Below are 15011 nucleotides of genomic sequence, written 5' to 3'. Positions count from 1 at the left end.
TATAAAAAAACCTACCTCTGACGTGGTATGGTACAGTAGTGTAGTGGTTAGCATAACGCTATTACAGCGCTAGTGAGCCAGGTTCAATTCCCACCGCTGTCTGTGAGGAGTTTGTATATTCTCCCCGTGTCTGTGTGGGTTTCCTCCGGGTGCTCCGGTTTCCTCCCACATTCCAAAGACATACAGGTTAGGAGCTGTGGGCATGCTATGTTGGCACCAGAAGAGTGGCGACACTTGCAGGCTGCCCCAGCACATTCGCAGTAAAGCAAAAAGACGCATTTTATTCTGTGTTTCAATGTACTTGTGACTAATAAATAAATATCTATCTATCCCTAAACTTTCCTCCACTCACCTTAGACGGATGTCCTCTGGTATTGGCCATTGCTGCCCTGGGGAAAAGGTGCTGGCTGTCCACTCTGTCTATGCCTCTCATAGTCTTGTACACTTCTAGCAAGTCGCCTCTCATCCTAACACTACCTCAGACTATATTTCTTTTTTTTCTCTCAACATGCACTGATGTCATTATGTTTAGTTTATTTTGTCATGTAAGTAAGTTTATGTTAATTTAAGACTATGTTAACTTACTTCTGTTTGTCCTCATCTTGCAATATGCTTCAAACTTCATTGGCATTTATACCCTGGGTATATATGCCAGTGGCATTAAACATGCACTGGGACATGAAAGTCTATCACATCATCATGGTTAAACTCCAGAAGAAACTGTTGGTTATCCTGATTCCCAGCTTCCGATTTCAATATTCAGACGGCGAGCTCTGAGTCAGCACAGCATGTTAGTTTTCCTCTGCTGACCTGCAGAGGTGGAGGTGTTGCAGACACAGAAAGCTGTCAGGCCAAGGCTGTGATGGATGAAACATCAGGTATAAACCTGACACCACAAGCCTGTGCCCAGATCTAACGTAGTGAAGTGCTCATTTGCAACACATGCAGGTTGTACATTCAGCAGAAGTCTTGTTATTGTTGGCTTTAAAGAGCAGGAGGACAAAAAGGAGAGAAACTAAGGAGGGAAGTCAGCAGACACGATGACGTCCTCTACGCACAGAACCATCCAACAAGACGCCAGCTTGTACTGGGCTGTTTTTTTTTTGAGGGGGGATTTTATTTCACGAAAAGTGAAAGACCAGAATGAAAGCAAATCAACAAATAGGCTAAAATTATTTTACAAATCACCATATTCTCATTGTTTACCACTGCAGGAAGATAAATGATAGTTTGACACAACGGCCAAAACCTTATAAAGGAACAACAATTTTTTAAATTTTTTTTCTGACTTATTTATCACCCTTTTATGGGTGAATATTACTCTCTATATATTGCGCTAACCAGTATTCAACCTACAAACAAAATCTCCATAAATAACGTAAATCTCCAATTATGTTGATTGCTTTAAAGCAACAATTAATGTTCATCCAGCATGAATAAAGACAAGGAACTTCCCTTAGCAGTTTACACTTCCAACCCCGTTTCCCTCCCACCCGAAAAAATTCAGAAACGTGCAACTACACAACAACAGAAGAAAAAAAAACAAGATGAGTACCAAAATGTGTTCCGTAACTAGTTTTGTTCAAATAATTTGCTGTACAGGTATTGGATAACCACAAATCTAGAAATGGTCATTTTTAAATAAACTCTGTTACCTGTGCACCCAAGGTCCTGTCAAGTGGGGGTGTGTGTGTGTGTGTATGTGTGCGTGTGTGTGTGTGTGTGTGTGTATACAGGTTGTGCAAGTAGTGATTAAACCTCTACAGTGAGGCACTTTTAAACTGTGTCCAATAGGCAAAGAAAAATAAACTAAAATAACTGTACCATTCAGAAATGTATTGTAAACACAGACCAATAACCATCATCTTTGGTTTAGCACTGGACAAATGCATAGACACTGCCATACCTCAAGCTCCTTGTCAAAATGAGTGCTTGTGAAATCTGTTATTTTTACACTGAATATTTAGGTCTGTGATGGAATTTTTTTTTGGTACAAGTGCACTGTTCTGGGTATTTTATTCCCGCTTCCTCTGCGTTTCATTTCTGCGTAACAAAAGGAAAAAGAGTTTGCACAACATCTTGCAGCTTGAAGCAGAAACTGCAGCTCCTTTGCTTTGTGGGAGGCAGGCCTGGTTGAACTCTTCTTTCCAACCCTGTCCCCTTGTATCTTGCCATCAATTTTTGCAGGCTCTTTGCTGTGGATTCTGTTGCTTTATAGAATAGACTGAAGTCTTGAAGGAAAGGAGTCTCTACTTAATGTATTGAGAAAGCCGAGTATTTGTTTTCAAGAAAATGCAGTCAACCAATGAAGTTGGCGCTCCAAATAAATACTTTGGTTTTGTGAAATGGCGCGTTCACTTCTGTAGCTCGAGCAGCCGCCGTGATCACAACTGCGGCTTGCCGATGTCGCTGATTCCCACAGCAGAGGCATTGCCGTTCTCCTGCTTCGGTGAGATGCGGCTGGCTTGGATGTTGCCATACGGTGAGGCCACGCTGCCGGTGGACGAGGGGCGGTTCTCGGCGGGAGGGAGGTCCCTCTCGGGTGGTCTCAGTGCCGATGGCGGGAGTGGCATTGCCAGCGGGAAACTGGCCATGTACAAAACCCGCCCGATCCTTTTGGCAACCTGCAAACAGAGAAACGCTGATCAGTTCATTTCCACACCAAGCCAATACACTGAAGACAGAAGAGCTCGTACTTCAGCAACACTTACGTGGCTTCTCTGACATAGGAAGAATGGCCCAGGGTTCTGCATGCTACAGCCAAGAAAGCTCACCAGCACCTCTCCTTCCTCAGGAGGCTAAAGAAATTTGCCAAGTTCTCATTGACCCTCACCAGCTTTTATTGATGCACCAGAGAAAGCATCCTATCCAGATGCATCACGGCTTGGTACAGTAACTGCTCTGCCCAGCACCGCAAGAAACTGCAGAGAGTTGTGGACACAGCTCAGCACATCACGGAAACCAGCCTCCCTTCCAAGGACTCTGCCTATACTGCCCGCTGCCTTGGGAAAGCAGCCAGCATGATCAAAGACCCCTCCCATCCCGGACCCTTTCTCTGCTCCCCCGTTCCATCGGGCAGAAGATACAAAAGCCTGATAGCACGTACAACCAGGCTCAAGGACAGCTTCTATCCCGCTGTTATAAGACTATTGAATAGACCTCTTGTACGTTAAAGATGAACTCTTGACCTCACAATCTACCTCGTCATGGTCCTTGCACCTTATTGTCTGCCTGAACTGCACTTTCTCTGTAACTGTAACACTATATTCTACATTCTGTTTTGCTTTTCCCTTGTACTTATGTTTTGAAATGATCTGTCAGGATGGCATGCAAAACTAAGTACCTCGGTACATGTGACACTAATAAACCAACTCCAATTCTTCACAGGAGTGGTAGGGGTACCAAACAAAAATTGACAAGGTGACACATTAGATATATTACAGCAGAAAAATCAAAAGCTTGGCCAGAAGGTTTAGAGAGGGGGGAGTTCAGAGGTAAGGCCGACACAGGCAAGAGCACAGCCACCAACGCTGGACCAGTTCACGTTGAGGTTGATCAACGATCCGGAATTGGTGAAGCACGGATTTCTTTGAAGATTCAGGGTTGAAGCAAAGTGCAGAAGGACGATAGGAATTTAAACACTCAGCTGCTGATCAGTAGGCACAGTACCAATCACTGCAAAGGTAAGTTAGGATTCAGGCACAGGAAGTTTGGAATGATGTCAAGTCTACAGAGGGAAGTTGGCCAAGAGTGTGATGGAGTCATCAAGCCTGGAGATGTCCAGGGGCTGGATGAGGGGTTTCAGCAGCTGAGCTGGGTACAGAAATGGTTGAGAGGGCGAATATTTGTGGGGAAAGTCCATTCAGCCCATCAAGCTTATAACTGTACCTCAGGGGAAGCCAGAAAGCAAAAGGATGTAAAGAAGAGTTTTAGCTGGGGGAAAGTGAGGGGCCATTTTATGGCTTTGCTATCTCACCCTACACAGCACAATCTCCTCAACAACTGACATAGCTTCCTGGATTCCTTACTAACTATAATTAGGCAAGCCGTTCAAACAACATAAAGCACAGCTATATTGTGCGTAAGTTTACCAATGATGGACAGGCAGTTCAATGGGTTTTAAAGTTCCCCTGACAAACTTGTCACTTTGGTTTTCAGTGGAAGGCATTTTCCAATTAAGTAGCAACAGACTTTTGAAACAAGCATTTCTCAGTTCATACTTCTCAAAACGGGCAATAAGGAGAATTCACGGAGCCTCAGTACTCCTGTTAATTGAGTTACTGGCCTAAAGTCACAGGATTAACAAGCACCCATGCAAACATCCAAACCTGGTTTCTACAAAAGTACATCGGGAATGAGAAGTTATACAGCCTCAATGTTGTGCGGTCAGGGATAAGCCTGATGTAGTTCATGTGAAATTCTTCCCTCTGTTCATTCATTTGCAGACACCAAATGCATTAGTAGTTTGGGCACTGGAACCCCCAAGTTATCACTTCAAAGGCCCATGTGATTAACCTGGCTCGGGCAAGACAATGGTCAGCATATCTCAGCTACATCCTGAACACATTGGGACTGATTTCCAGCAACATCATAAATGCTTCCAAATGAATGTTATTACCACAGTGACCGGAACTGTTTGTGCACAGGACATGACTCAGCCCCATTGAGCTTATTCTGCCCTTCAGTAAAACCACAACTGATCTGTGACCTAACTACATATATCAGTCATAGAGTCAATACAGCACAGAAAGGCCCTTCAGCCCTGAGTCTGTGCTGACCACCAAACACCCGTTTATACCAGTCCTAGACAAAAGTCCCCTTCATTCTCCCCACATTCCCATCAACTCACCCCAGACTCTACCATACAGCACCAGGGGCAATTTACAGTGGATAATTTACCCCGCCAACCCGCACGTCTTTGGTTGGAAACCAAAGCACCTGGAGGAAACCCACGCGGTCACAGGGAGGACATGCAAACTCCACACAGACAGCACCCGAGGTCAGGATTGAACCTGGATCGCTGGAGCTGTGAGGCAGCAGCTCTACCCGCTACACTACTACCCCATGTGATTCAGTACCATTGGTTAAAAAACACTGTCAAAGCTAACAGCCAACCTTCCATTTGGGAATCACACATCTTCCTTCCAAGTGACAACAAGAATTATGTCTTTTAGTTTTTCCATTGCTGACATTTCCTGTGTTTTTGTCATAACATTGGACTTGGCTTTTCAGAGGTGAGACCGGCTAAGCAATTCTAAACTCACGAGCAGTGGTGCAAGGGAGATTCACCAGGACTTTGCCCGGGATGGAGCGTTTCAGTTCTGAGGTGAGGCAGGGTTTGTTCTCCTTGGAGGAGACGAAGCTGAGTGAGAAGGTGATAGTGGTATACAACATCATGAGGGGCACGGAAAGGGCAGACAGAAGTAAACTCTCCCCCTAAGGAGAGGTATCTAAAAGAGGAGGGATATGTTTTAGGGAAAGGGGTAAAAGGCTGGAAGGGGAAGGTGACAGAGGTGTACAATATAGGGGGCCATGGAAAGGTAGACAGAAGTAAGCTTATTGCCCTAGGAGAGGCATCAAAAACAGGAGGGCATAGTTTTAAGGGCAAGGGGTAAGAGGAGATCTGAGGAACGCACTCCTTGAGAAGGTGGTGAAGACAGCTACTCTCACAACATTTATAAAGAATCTAGGCGAGTACTTGAATCACCAAGGCAGAGAAGGTCATGAACCAAGTGCTGGTAAGTGGGATTAGTGTAGATAGATAGTTGATGAACATAACGGGCCAAAAGGCCTGTTTCAGTGCTGAATGACTCTCTGAAGAAATCTGTCAATCTCTCCCCTAACAGCTGTAGATACAAGTGAACCATTCAGATCTCAAGAGCAGAAAATTTGGCAAAAGATTAAGGTATTTGCACAATTTGTGATCTAATTGAAGACCTAAATCCCATAATATTTTGCACACAATATTACATATGTGGCGAAACATTGCAAGTAATAATCAAAGGGTTTAATTCACTTAATTAATACCTTGATTAATTAAATACTAGATTAGTCCTTCAATAAACCAAGGAATCAGCAGATTATATTTTAATTAGATTCATTTGTTGCCTGAATTCTGAGGTTACAAGTGTATTAGTGTTTAATTTTCTTCTAAATTACTAGAATAAGATCAGTCTATCATTATCAGTGGCCCAGAAAAGAGCCCTCCACATCCATCACTGTGCCCCGAATGACCAGGGTAAAAGTTGGCACGGACATTCAACTCAAAGTAAAGCAGGAAACACCAGACATACTCAGCAAGTCTGACCACATCAGGAAGGGGAACAGGGGCAATGTTTCCAGTCGAACGCCCTCCCTCAGAAATAGGAAGGAGATAAAGGAAGCCTGTAAAGCAGCAAGGAGGGAGATGTGTCTGATCGGGTAAAAGCAGGGTGACCACGGGGATAAGCTGTAAATGAGGTGATCTAGTCAGTGAGTGAATGAGAGCAGTTAGAGGGTGAGAACAAAGGGAAAAGAACTTGGAAGAGTGTAGGAGTTGCAAAATGCCAAGCAGGAGGACATGTCTGGCAGGTCAGTCTGGGCACATCCTCCAGTCCCAGACAGAAAGAAGGGGGAGAAAGACAGACTGAGCCAACTGACACACCCGGGCAATAGCAACGTTTAAAAGACATTTTAACAGGTACATCGATAGGAGAGGTTTAGGGGGTCAAACGCAGACAAATGGGACAAGCTTAGATGGGCATCTTGGTCGGCATGGACCAGTTGGGCCGAAGGGCCTGTTTTTTTTTGGTTTTGGTTTATTATTGTCACTTGTACCGAGGTCCAGTGAAAAACTTGTCTTGAGTACCGATCGTACAGGTCAATTCATTACACAGCGCAGTTACATTGAGTTAGTACAGAGTGCATTGAGGTAGTACAGGTAAAAACAATAACAGTACAGAGTGTCACAGCTACAGAGAAAGTGCAGTGCAATAAGGTGCAAGGTCACAACAAGGTAGATGGTGAGGTCAGAGTCCATCTCATGGTATAAGGGAGCCGTTCAATAGTCTCGTGCTGTATGACTCTATGACTACATTACGTTACTCCACCCCTCCCCTCATCTCTTTACTCTGGCTATTCACGCTTCACCCTCCTCTCCTGTCCGATTCCATTATCTGCAGCCCGTTATTGCCTCCACCTCTCACCCCGTCACTACTTCCACCCTTCCTTCCCCACCTGACTCCACTGCCTATCACCCCTCCTCACCTGGATCCACCTATCTCTTGCCTCACCCTCTGCCCTGTCACCTCTTTAGACCAGCTATCTCCCCTCTATTCTTTTAGTCCAGATGAAGGGTCTCGACCCGAAACGTCGACTGTCCATTTCCCTCCACAGATGCTGCCCGGCCCGCTGAGTTCCCCCAGCAGCTTGTGTGTTGCTCCAGATTCCAGCATCTGCGGTCTCTTGTGTCTCCTGTTCCAAATGACCCTTGCTCATTACCTCATGTCTCAACAGAAGAAGGTGACAATGGGAACATGGAATAAAGATAAGTGTTACCTGTGCTCTTATTTTTAGTGCTGGTCCCAGCTTCAACCCCATGGTGTTCAGTAAGTGCTCCTCTGTTAGCAGGGGTAACGTTTCTCCATCAATCGCCTGTTCTCTGAACACCTAGACATAAAATACAATGGGTCATTAATGTTATCAACAGATGTGTGGATAAAGGCTCCATTTTACAGCATTCTCCAGGGCACCTGTTTTTATATTGCAATCTTTGGAAAGAGTCTGAAAAACATGACATTTTCTGCTCATCAATTAAGCAGGGCAAATCACTCAGAAGGTCTAGATTAGCCATACATGACTGCTTGTTATGTATTGAGTCAATTTCGTAAAGGCTTCTGGTACGTTTGTACATTTAAAACCTCCCAGCTTCAGGTGAGAACCATTTCTAGTTATTATTTAATCAATAATTGGACTCTCAAATGCATGAGATTTGAGCAAACTGAACCAAATGTTTCAAGTCGAGATTGATCAGATCGATGTGTACGTCTTTACATATGTCACTGCCTTGGAAGTTTAAACATGCAGACTGTTGAAGTCCAATTTAAAGTCGGGGGTTTACAGTAAATTGCACATGACTGGAGGTTGTTGCCTTGTGGTTATGTTAGTGGACTCGATCCGGGAATCCTCCTCGTTAAACAGAAACCTTAAAAAAAATTAAACCAATGGGAATATAATGCTCTAGTTCTCTCTAGAAATCCTGACTGGTTCAGTAACATGGTTTGGGGTGAAAGTCAGGTGTCTTCACCTGTTCAGCTCCCCGCCCCACACCAACACACCGACTGTGCTTACTGAACCACTCAGTTGTAACATGAGTTACCAACATCAATCTCACAGGGTCTGTCAGGAATGGCCACTAAATGGCCTGGATCGTGATATCCACATCTGCCACGGCGAATCTGGTGCTGTCGATTGGAAGCACAGGGTAACAGCAGTGTCTGTGCCTGTTTTGGGCTCCTCGTTGGGGATGTGGCTCTCCCGATCCAGGCCGGGGTTCAGTAAAGCTAAAAACCGCTTATGGTGGATCACAATGCCCACTGGTGTCCTGTGGGTGAGATCCAGTGAGATGCCCATTTCAACAGTGAGAGGGAGAACCAGCTGGTTGGACAGAGGAGACATCAGTTGACCGGGGCGGTGAGATGATTCTGATTTGGATTTGAAATCTGCAATAAGCCCAACAAACAAAGTACTGGGAACTACAAACGGAGGAGGTGTGATGTCTGGGGGGGAATGAGGCAAATCTCAAGATCAACTGCGTGAGTAATCCATTGTCTAAACATCCACATAACTGTGGCTTGTCATCAAGGCTTCTCTGGGTCTCTCCAGACCCTCACGTTTTCTCTTACTTATTCACTTCTTGGGATGTGGGTGTCACTGGAAAGGCCACCAGTCAGTGCCCACCCCTTCCCACCATTCGGAAGGTAGTCGTAAACTACCACCTTTAACTGCCGGAGTCCTCCTGGTGAAGGTGCCTATGGGAGGGAGTTCCAGGTTTTAGACGATAAAAGACCAGTGATATATTTCCAAATCAGGGTGGTGTTCAATAGGGGAACCTGCAGGTGGTGGTGCTCCCATGTGCCTGCAATTCCCCACCAAGACACACACCACCCCAACCTGGAGATGTATCGCCGTTCCGTCACCGGAACTCCCACCCCGCGGGAGTCCCATCACCGGAGGGACGACAGCAGTTCCACAAGGTGGCTCACCTCCACTTTCTGAAGGGCAATTAGGGATGGGTAATAAATGCTAGCCTTTCCAGCAAAACCCACACCCCATAAGTGGGTAGGAAGTTGACTATACACGACAGTCCCATTCCCACTGTGGTATCAAAGAGCAATCCCTTTCCGAGTGACTGGAAAGTTGCCAGAACGGGAAATGGGGCACACCACAGGCATTTATTCTCCCTCTATCCGTGAGTGTCGTTGAAACTGTCACTGGGTGCCCGGAATAGAAGGTGTTGCCAATCCCAGCAGTAACGTTCTGCACTGCAGCAACAAACCATCCGCCGAAGGAACTCAGTGGGTCGAGCAGCATCTGTGGGAGGAACCCACTGAGTTCCTCCAGGAGATTGTGTGTTGCTCCAGATTCCAGCGTCTGCTGTCTCCTGTGTCTCCACGTTCTGCACTGTGATTGGTTCTAAGCTTACTACAGAGGGGTAAGAGTAGGGTGAAACGGGAACCTCGCTCAGGGACGAGGGCCGACGGCTCACCGGGACTGGACGGCTTTACCTGAGTGTACTCTGCACAGCCAGAGAGACTGGTGATGAAGCTACAGACATCGTCAACCGTCCACTTGCTGATGTCCTCCACTGAAGCGCCGTCCTCCGCATCCAGGAGGAGGCTTCCAATGCTGCCTGTGTAGAGAAGTAGAGAGCACAGACAGTCAGCAGGAGGGCGACTCGCAAGGGTTCCTGTCCAGCCAAACATGGACCTCCGAGGCCCATCGTGAGCCTTGCTCTCAAGGTAGAGAAACAAAGGACTGCCGATGCTGGAATCTAGATGAAAAACACGATGATGCTGGAGGAACTCAGCAGGCCAGTCTCCCACTCCCCTGCCCCAACCACCATGATTTTCTCTTCTTCCCTTTCTTAGCCTCTCTCTCTTTTTTCCTACACTTCTTTTTTTCCTCCTTACCTTTGACCCATCCCCCAGTGGATCTGCTCTCCCCTCCTCCCCCGCACCCGCCCATCACTATCTCTTACCTGCATCTACCTATCACCACCCTGTGCCCACCCCACCTCCCCTCTTTTGTCCACCTATCACTGCTCTGCTTTTCCCTCCTATATATCGGGCTTCCCCTTTTCCTATCTTCAGTCCTGAAGAAGGGTCCTGCCCCGAAACGTTGACCGCCTGCCTTTCTCCACGGACGCTGCCTGGCCTGCTGAGTTCCTGCAGCATCAGAGTGCTTTTCATCTTGCTCTCAAGGTGACTGGGGGAAATCACCGAATCCTCTGCTGAGCATGACCAGTCACATCCTTACACAAGAGTCACCAAAACACTCAACAAGAAACCAAGAACGTCACCACCCAGTCTCTGCAAATTTGCTTCTCGGTCCCACTTGGAGTGTTTGGGGGCAAGTTTGGCTGCACTTAGAGGCAGGGAGAAAGGGTCATGCTGATGGATTTAGATAAGGGGAGTTGGGAGGGGGCAGAGTGGGCAGCGCAGTGGCTCAGCGGGTAGAGCCACTACCTCACAGCCCCAGCGACCCGGGTTCAATCCCGACCTCCGTCTGTGTGGAGTTTGCACGATCTCCCTGTGACCGCGTGGGTTTCCTCTGGGTGCTCCGGTTTCTTCCCACATCCCAGTGACCTGCAGATTGGTGGGTTAATTGGCCGCTCTAAATTGCCCCCAATGTAGGATTGCCCCCGATCTCAGTGTAAGTGTGTGAATGCATGCATTTAAGGTGAGAGGGGGGTAGGTTCAGAACAGACGTGAGGGCTACATTTTTTACTGAGAGAGTGGTGGATGGCTGGAATGCGTTGCCTTATAGAGTGGGGGAGGCAAATTCATTGGGGGCTTTTAAGAGGCGTTTGGATGGGCACATGAATGAGAAGAAAATGGAGGGATATGGGCGTTCTGCAGGTAGAAGGGATTAGCCATGTCGGTACAACATTGTAAAACTAGCACAGAGCAGTTGGGCTGAATGGCCTGTTTCCACGTCACATATCCTAGTTAGTCCTAGGATTCTAAATTCCTTGGTTTCCAGCCGTAACTGCTGGTCCCCGCAGATCTAAAGAGAAGAGATACCTCCTGCTACACCCAGGAAAGGATTTTTCCTTCAAGTACCAATTGTCCTCTAGCAGAGCTCAATACTGAAATGTGCTTGGGCTATTCAGCTGAAGACAGCATCACAGCCAAGGTGTTTGTCGTGGTCACAAAAGCTAAAGGCACCAGCGTTGACCTGAGATCCGGAGGGAACTTGGGTGTCCTTGCTGAATTTATTGCTCCTTATCTGTGGGGCTCAGGGTTGGTTGGTTGATTGGCCACTATAAATTAACCCAGTGTGCAGTGAATTGTACAATCTGGGAGCAATTGGTGAGAATGTGAGGAGAATCAAAAAATGGGATTAATACAGGGTTGGTGTAACCGAGCTGAGTTGCTGATGGTCAGTAGGAGATCAGTGGGCCAAAGGACCTGTTCCCATACTGTTTCTCTCTATGACTCTCTGTCAATTATAACGCCACCTGCTACATTTTCACTGAGGTCAGATGACAAGAGATAGAGCCTCATCCTTTATTCCATGTTTAATAGACCTTGTCCAATAAGATATCTTTATTAGTCACATGTGCATCGAAACACACAGTGAAATACATCTTTTGCATAGAGTGTTCTGGGGGCAGCCCGCAAGTGTCGCCACGCTTCCGGCGCCAACATAGCGTGCCCACAACTTCCTAACCTGTACGTCTTTGGAATGTGGGAGGAAACCCACGCAGACACGGGGAGAATGTACAAACTCCTTACGGACAGCGGCCAGAATTGAACCCTGGCGAGTTCACAGAAATCAGCAGCAAAGCAAAATCCGCACTGTACTGTCAGGACAGCCTCGGTTGTATCTGCTTTCGGGAGGAACCTGCAGCAATCACTGCCCATGTGATACCAACTCTCTCTCAGGGTCTCCTTTGAAGCTACTCCATGTACAGCAACATCTACCTGCACAAGCCAGGATAAGGCCCACGCACCTTCGGAAATAGATAGCACAAGGCGTCGTCATCCACTTGGCTGTATTTATCTTTTTTACTACAGTCAAGTAGCTCTTACGCTCTTTCTAAAGCACAATATTGGATGCTCTCATCCCTACTAAAGTGGGTAAAGCACAGGATGTGTGCTAACAGGCAACATTACACAGAATTGCTTGCTAATGTTCCATGCGTTGGTGGACGAGACTGTGCCCGTATCTTGCATTTACCACATCCTGCACCCACCCCCATACAATCCCTACAGCGCACCAACCTCTTGCTGCCCAATCCAGTGGAGACCTGGCTGTCACAGCTGCCCAGCCAATCAGAATGGACCGTGAGCCACAACTAGGCCTCAGGTGGCAGATGCTGAGGCCCCGCCCACACTCCAATCTGGTCACCCATTTTATCTGTTTTTAAATGTCTCTGATAACCAGAAACATTTTAGAACAGAGAATAGTTCAAATTGAAATATATTTAAAAGTATTTAAAATAAATTTACCAAGAAATATGAAATAAAAACAGAAACTGCTGCTAATACTCAGCAGGTCAGGCAGCATCTGTGGAGAGAGAAATATTTCAGGTCTGAGATACTTCATCAGAACTGGGAAAGATAGAATGCACGCTTCTTTTATAATGGGAAAGTCTGGAACATGAAACAGTTACTGTTTGTCTCCCCGCAGATGCTGCCTGACCTGCTGAGTGTTTCTAGCATTTTTGCTTTTATTTCAGATTTCCAGCATCTGCAGGGTTTTTTTTAAATTTTCATTTACTTAGAAAAGTGATTGATTGATGTAAATTAATTAAAACCATTAATATTATTGAAAGAAAAGTTACAAACCACCTACTTCCACATGCAATCCAGGTGCCAGACCACACTCATATGAATGGGGCCATGGGAGAGGCATGAAGCCCAGGGGCCAGACACAAGGGCCCCACCTCACGATGAGAGACATGGGGGGGGTTGGGGGGGGTCACGGTGTGCATCGTGTTGTTACACACAGGCATGCTCGTCGGGGGTCTGCTCACCCACACATGGTGACCAGACTTTGCTACGTACCCGGTCACTGGCTTCACACTGAATCATCGTAACCTTGAGGACATCTACAAGAGGCAATGTCTCAGGAGGGCGACATCCATCATCGGGGACCCCCACCATCCGGGCCATGCCCTCTTCTTGCTGCTACCATCGGGCAGGAGGTACAGAAGCCTGAAGTCCCACACCACCAGGTTCAGGAACAGCTACTTCCCTTCAACCATCAGGTTCTTGAACCGACCTGCACAACCCTAACCCTACCTCAGCAACGGAACACTACTGACCACCTCGCACTATCATGGACTTGTCTCTGATTATGGGTTTTTTTGCACTAATGTCTTGTTTTGCAGTCTTTTTTCGGTTCACTGTCTGGTAAAATTTATGTATAAATGATGCATATTTACATCCTGTGTTGTCTGAACCCACTGTTTTCATTGTACCTGTACCTCACCGTACTTGCGCACATGACAATAAACTCGACTCGACTTGACCTCAATCGATCCCTTGGGAAGAGAACCAGGGAGAAGCAATCCTTAGCAAATCAGAGTAAGGCAGAGCCAGAGCCTACTGTCTCTTTCTCTTCTGCAACTGCTTGGTCTCCCAAGAAGGCAAAACAATGATCCGATAGTCTCCAGAAATAACACTCTGCCGGCTCATTAACACGGGAAAAAATTGGAAGTGGGAGGAGTGTTGAAAATCAGCCAGAACTCCCTTTACTTATCACTTTGCAATAATCCTTCCTGGAATGTGCAATGTAATGGATCACGTTTAGTTGCAATTCCTACCAATCCACACCCAGATGACAGTCTTTGGAGGAACTACAACTGGTGTGTCCAGTTCCCGGATCGTGGATTGTTGGGGTCAATGAAGAAGTTCACCTTGGTGTGCCACTAAATCGTAACGAAGGGGAGGGTTTAATCCATTAGTGATTCTCAGCTGGGTTTTTTTTTGTGAAGAAGGTTTACAGGAAACTCCACACCACACTGAGCAGGGCTGCAAGAGGCTTAATGTAGTTCAGTCAACGGAGGAAGTAGAAGTGAAATCAATCCTTCCAGGCGGATTCACCGCACATACGAAGCCACTTAACTGTCTGCTGCCAGCGTGTGCAATCCACAGGGATCTGACGAGGTCAACCTTGGCTTAAAAACCAGCCACTTCCTTACTCTGACAGCAGTCCAAATATTTCCTTCCGGTGTACTATTTATCAGAGAGTGACTGAGTCAAGTATTTTCATTAAGTTTGCTCTTTGTGGTTTGGAGTCCTGATTTTAAAGAAAAAGCCACCAACTTTACATTTTGTTTTCACCTAAATGCAAAAGGCCACTTAACCCTTCAACCGGGCCTGTACTCCGCTCCTCCGAGAGGCCTTTTCAGATAAACTGCTTTCCAATCAACTTCGGTCTTTCTCTCTGGACACCAGTAAATTAGGAAGCAAAAATGTGCATTTATGCCCTTGATAAAGCATTCGATTTGAGCTATCATCTCTCTTTGGCAGCCGTACAAACCACTTATCATAGAAAGGATGCATTGTCGGGTTTCTAAATTACTGAGTGGGAGACAGACACAGTACAATGTATTCCAGCTCTCTGAAGGAGCAGCATAGAGAAGGGAAGGGCTGCATTATATAAACGTCAATAAAGTGTTCCCTGCTGTGTCAATGGACTGATGCCAAAGCTCAATACACTACTTCGCTGCACATATCCCAGCAAAAGCCAGGGCCCGAGGAAAGCACCTGAACCGAGTTAGCCAATTTCAGAGTGGCCTA

The 15011-nt window shown here is 46.5% G+C and overlaps 1 protein-coding gene across 8 annotated transcripts in view; it reads right to left on the bottom strand.

Moving 5' to 3' along the window:
- Window positions 1–1119: 1119 nt before the first annotated feature.
- Window positions 1120–15011, bottom strand: part of samd11 (sterile alpha motif domain containing 11) — a 249612-nt gene continuing 235720 nt past the window's right edge. For 7 of the 8 annotated variants that reach the window (XM_052039520.1, XM_052039521.1, XM_052039522.1 and 4 more), the window contains 3 exons: window positions 9765–9889; window positions 7537–7647; window positions 1120–2624 (listed from right to left, as the gene is read on the bottom strand). In XM_052039520.1, the coding sequence (XP_051895480.1) occupies window positions 2385–2624; window positions 7537–7647; window positions 9765–9889 (476 nt within the window). In that variant the 3' untranslated portion in view covers window positions 1120–2384. The remainder of the gene's footprint in view (window positions 2625–7536; window positions 7648–9764; window positions 9890–15011) is intronic. The other variant, XR_007958262.1, reaches the window with a different exon arrangement.

Source organism: Pristis pectinata, chromosome 26, assembly GCF_009764475.1.
Source record: "Pristis pectinata isolate sPriPec2 chromosome 26, sPriPec2.1.pri, whole genome shotgun sequence".
Lineage (NCBI taxonomy): Eukaryota > Metazoa > Chordata > Chondrichthyes > Rhinopristiformes > Pristidae > Pristis > Pristis pectinata.
Note: the sequence above shows the minus strand (reverse complement) of the source record. Positions and strands in the feature narration are given on the sequence as shown.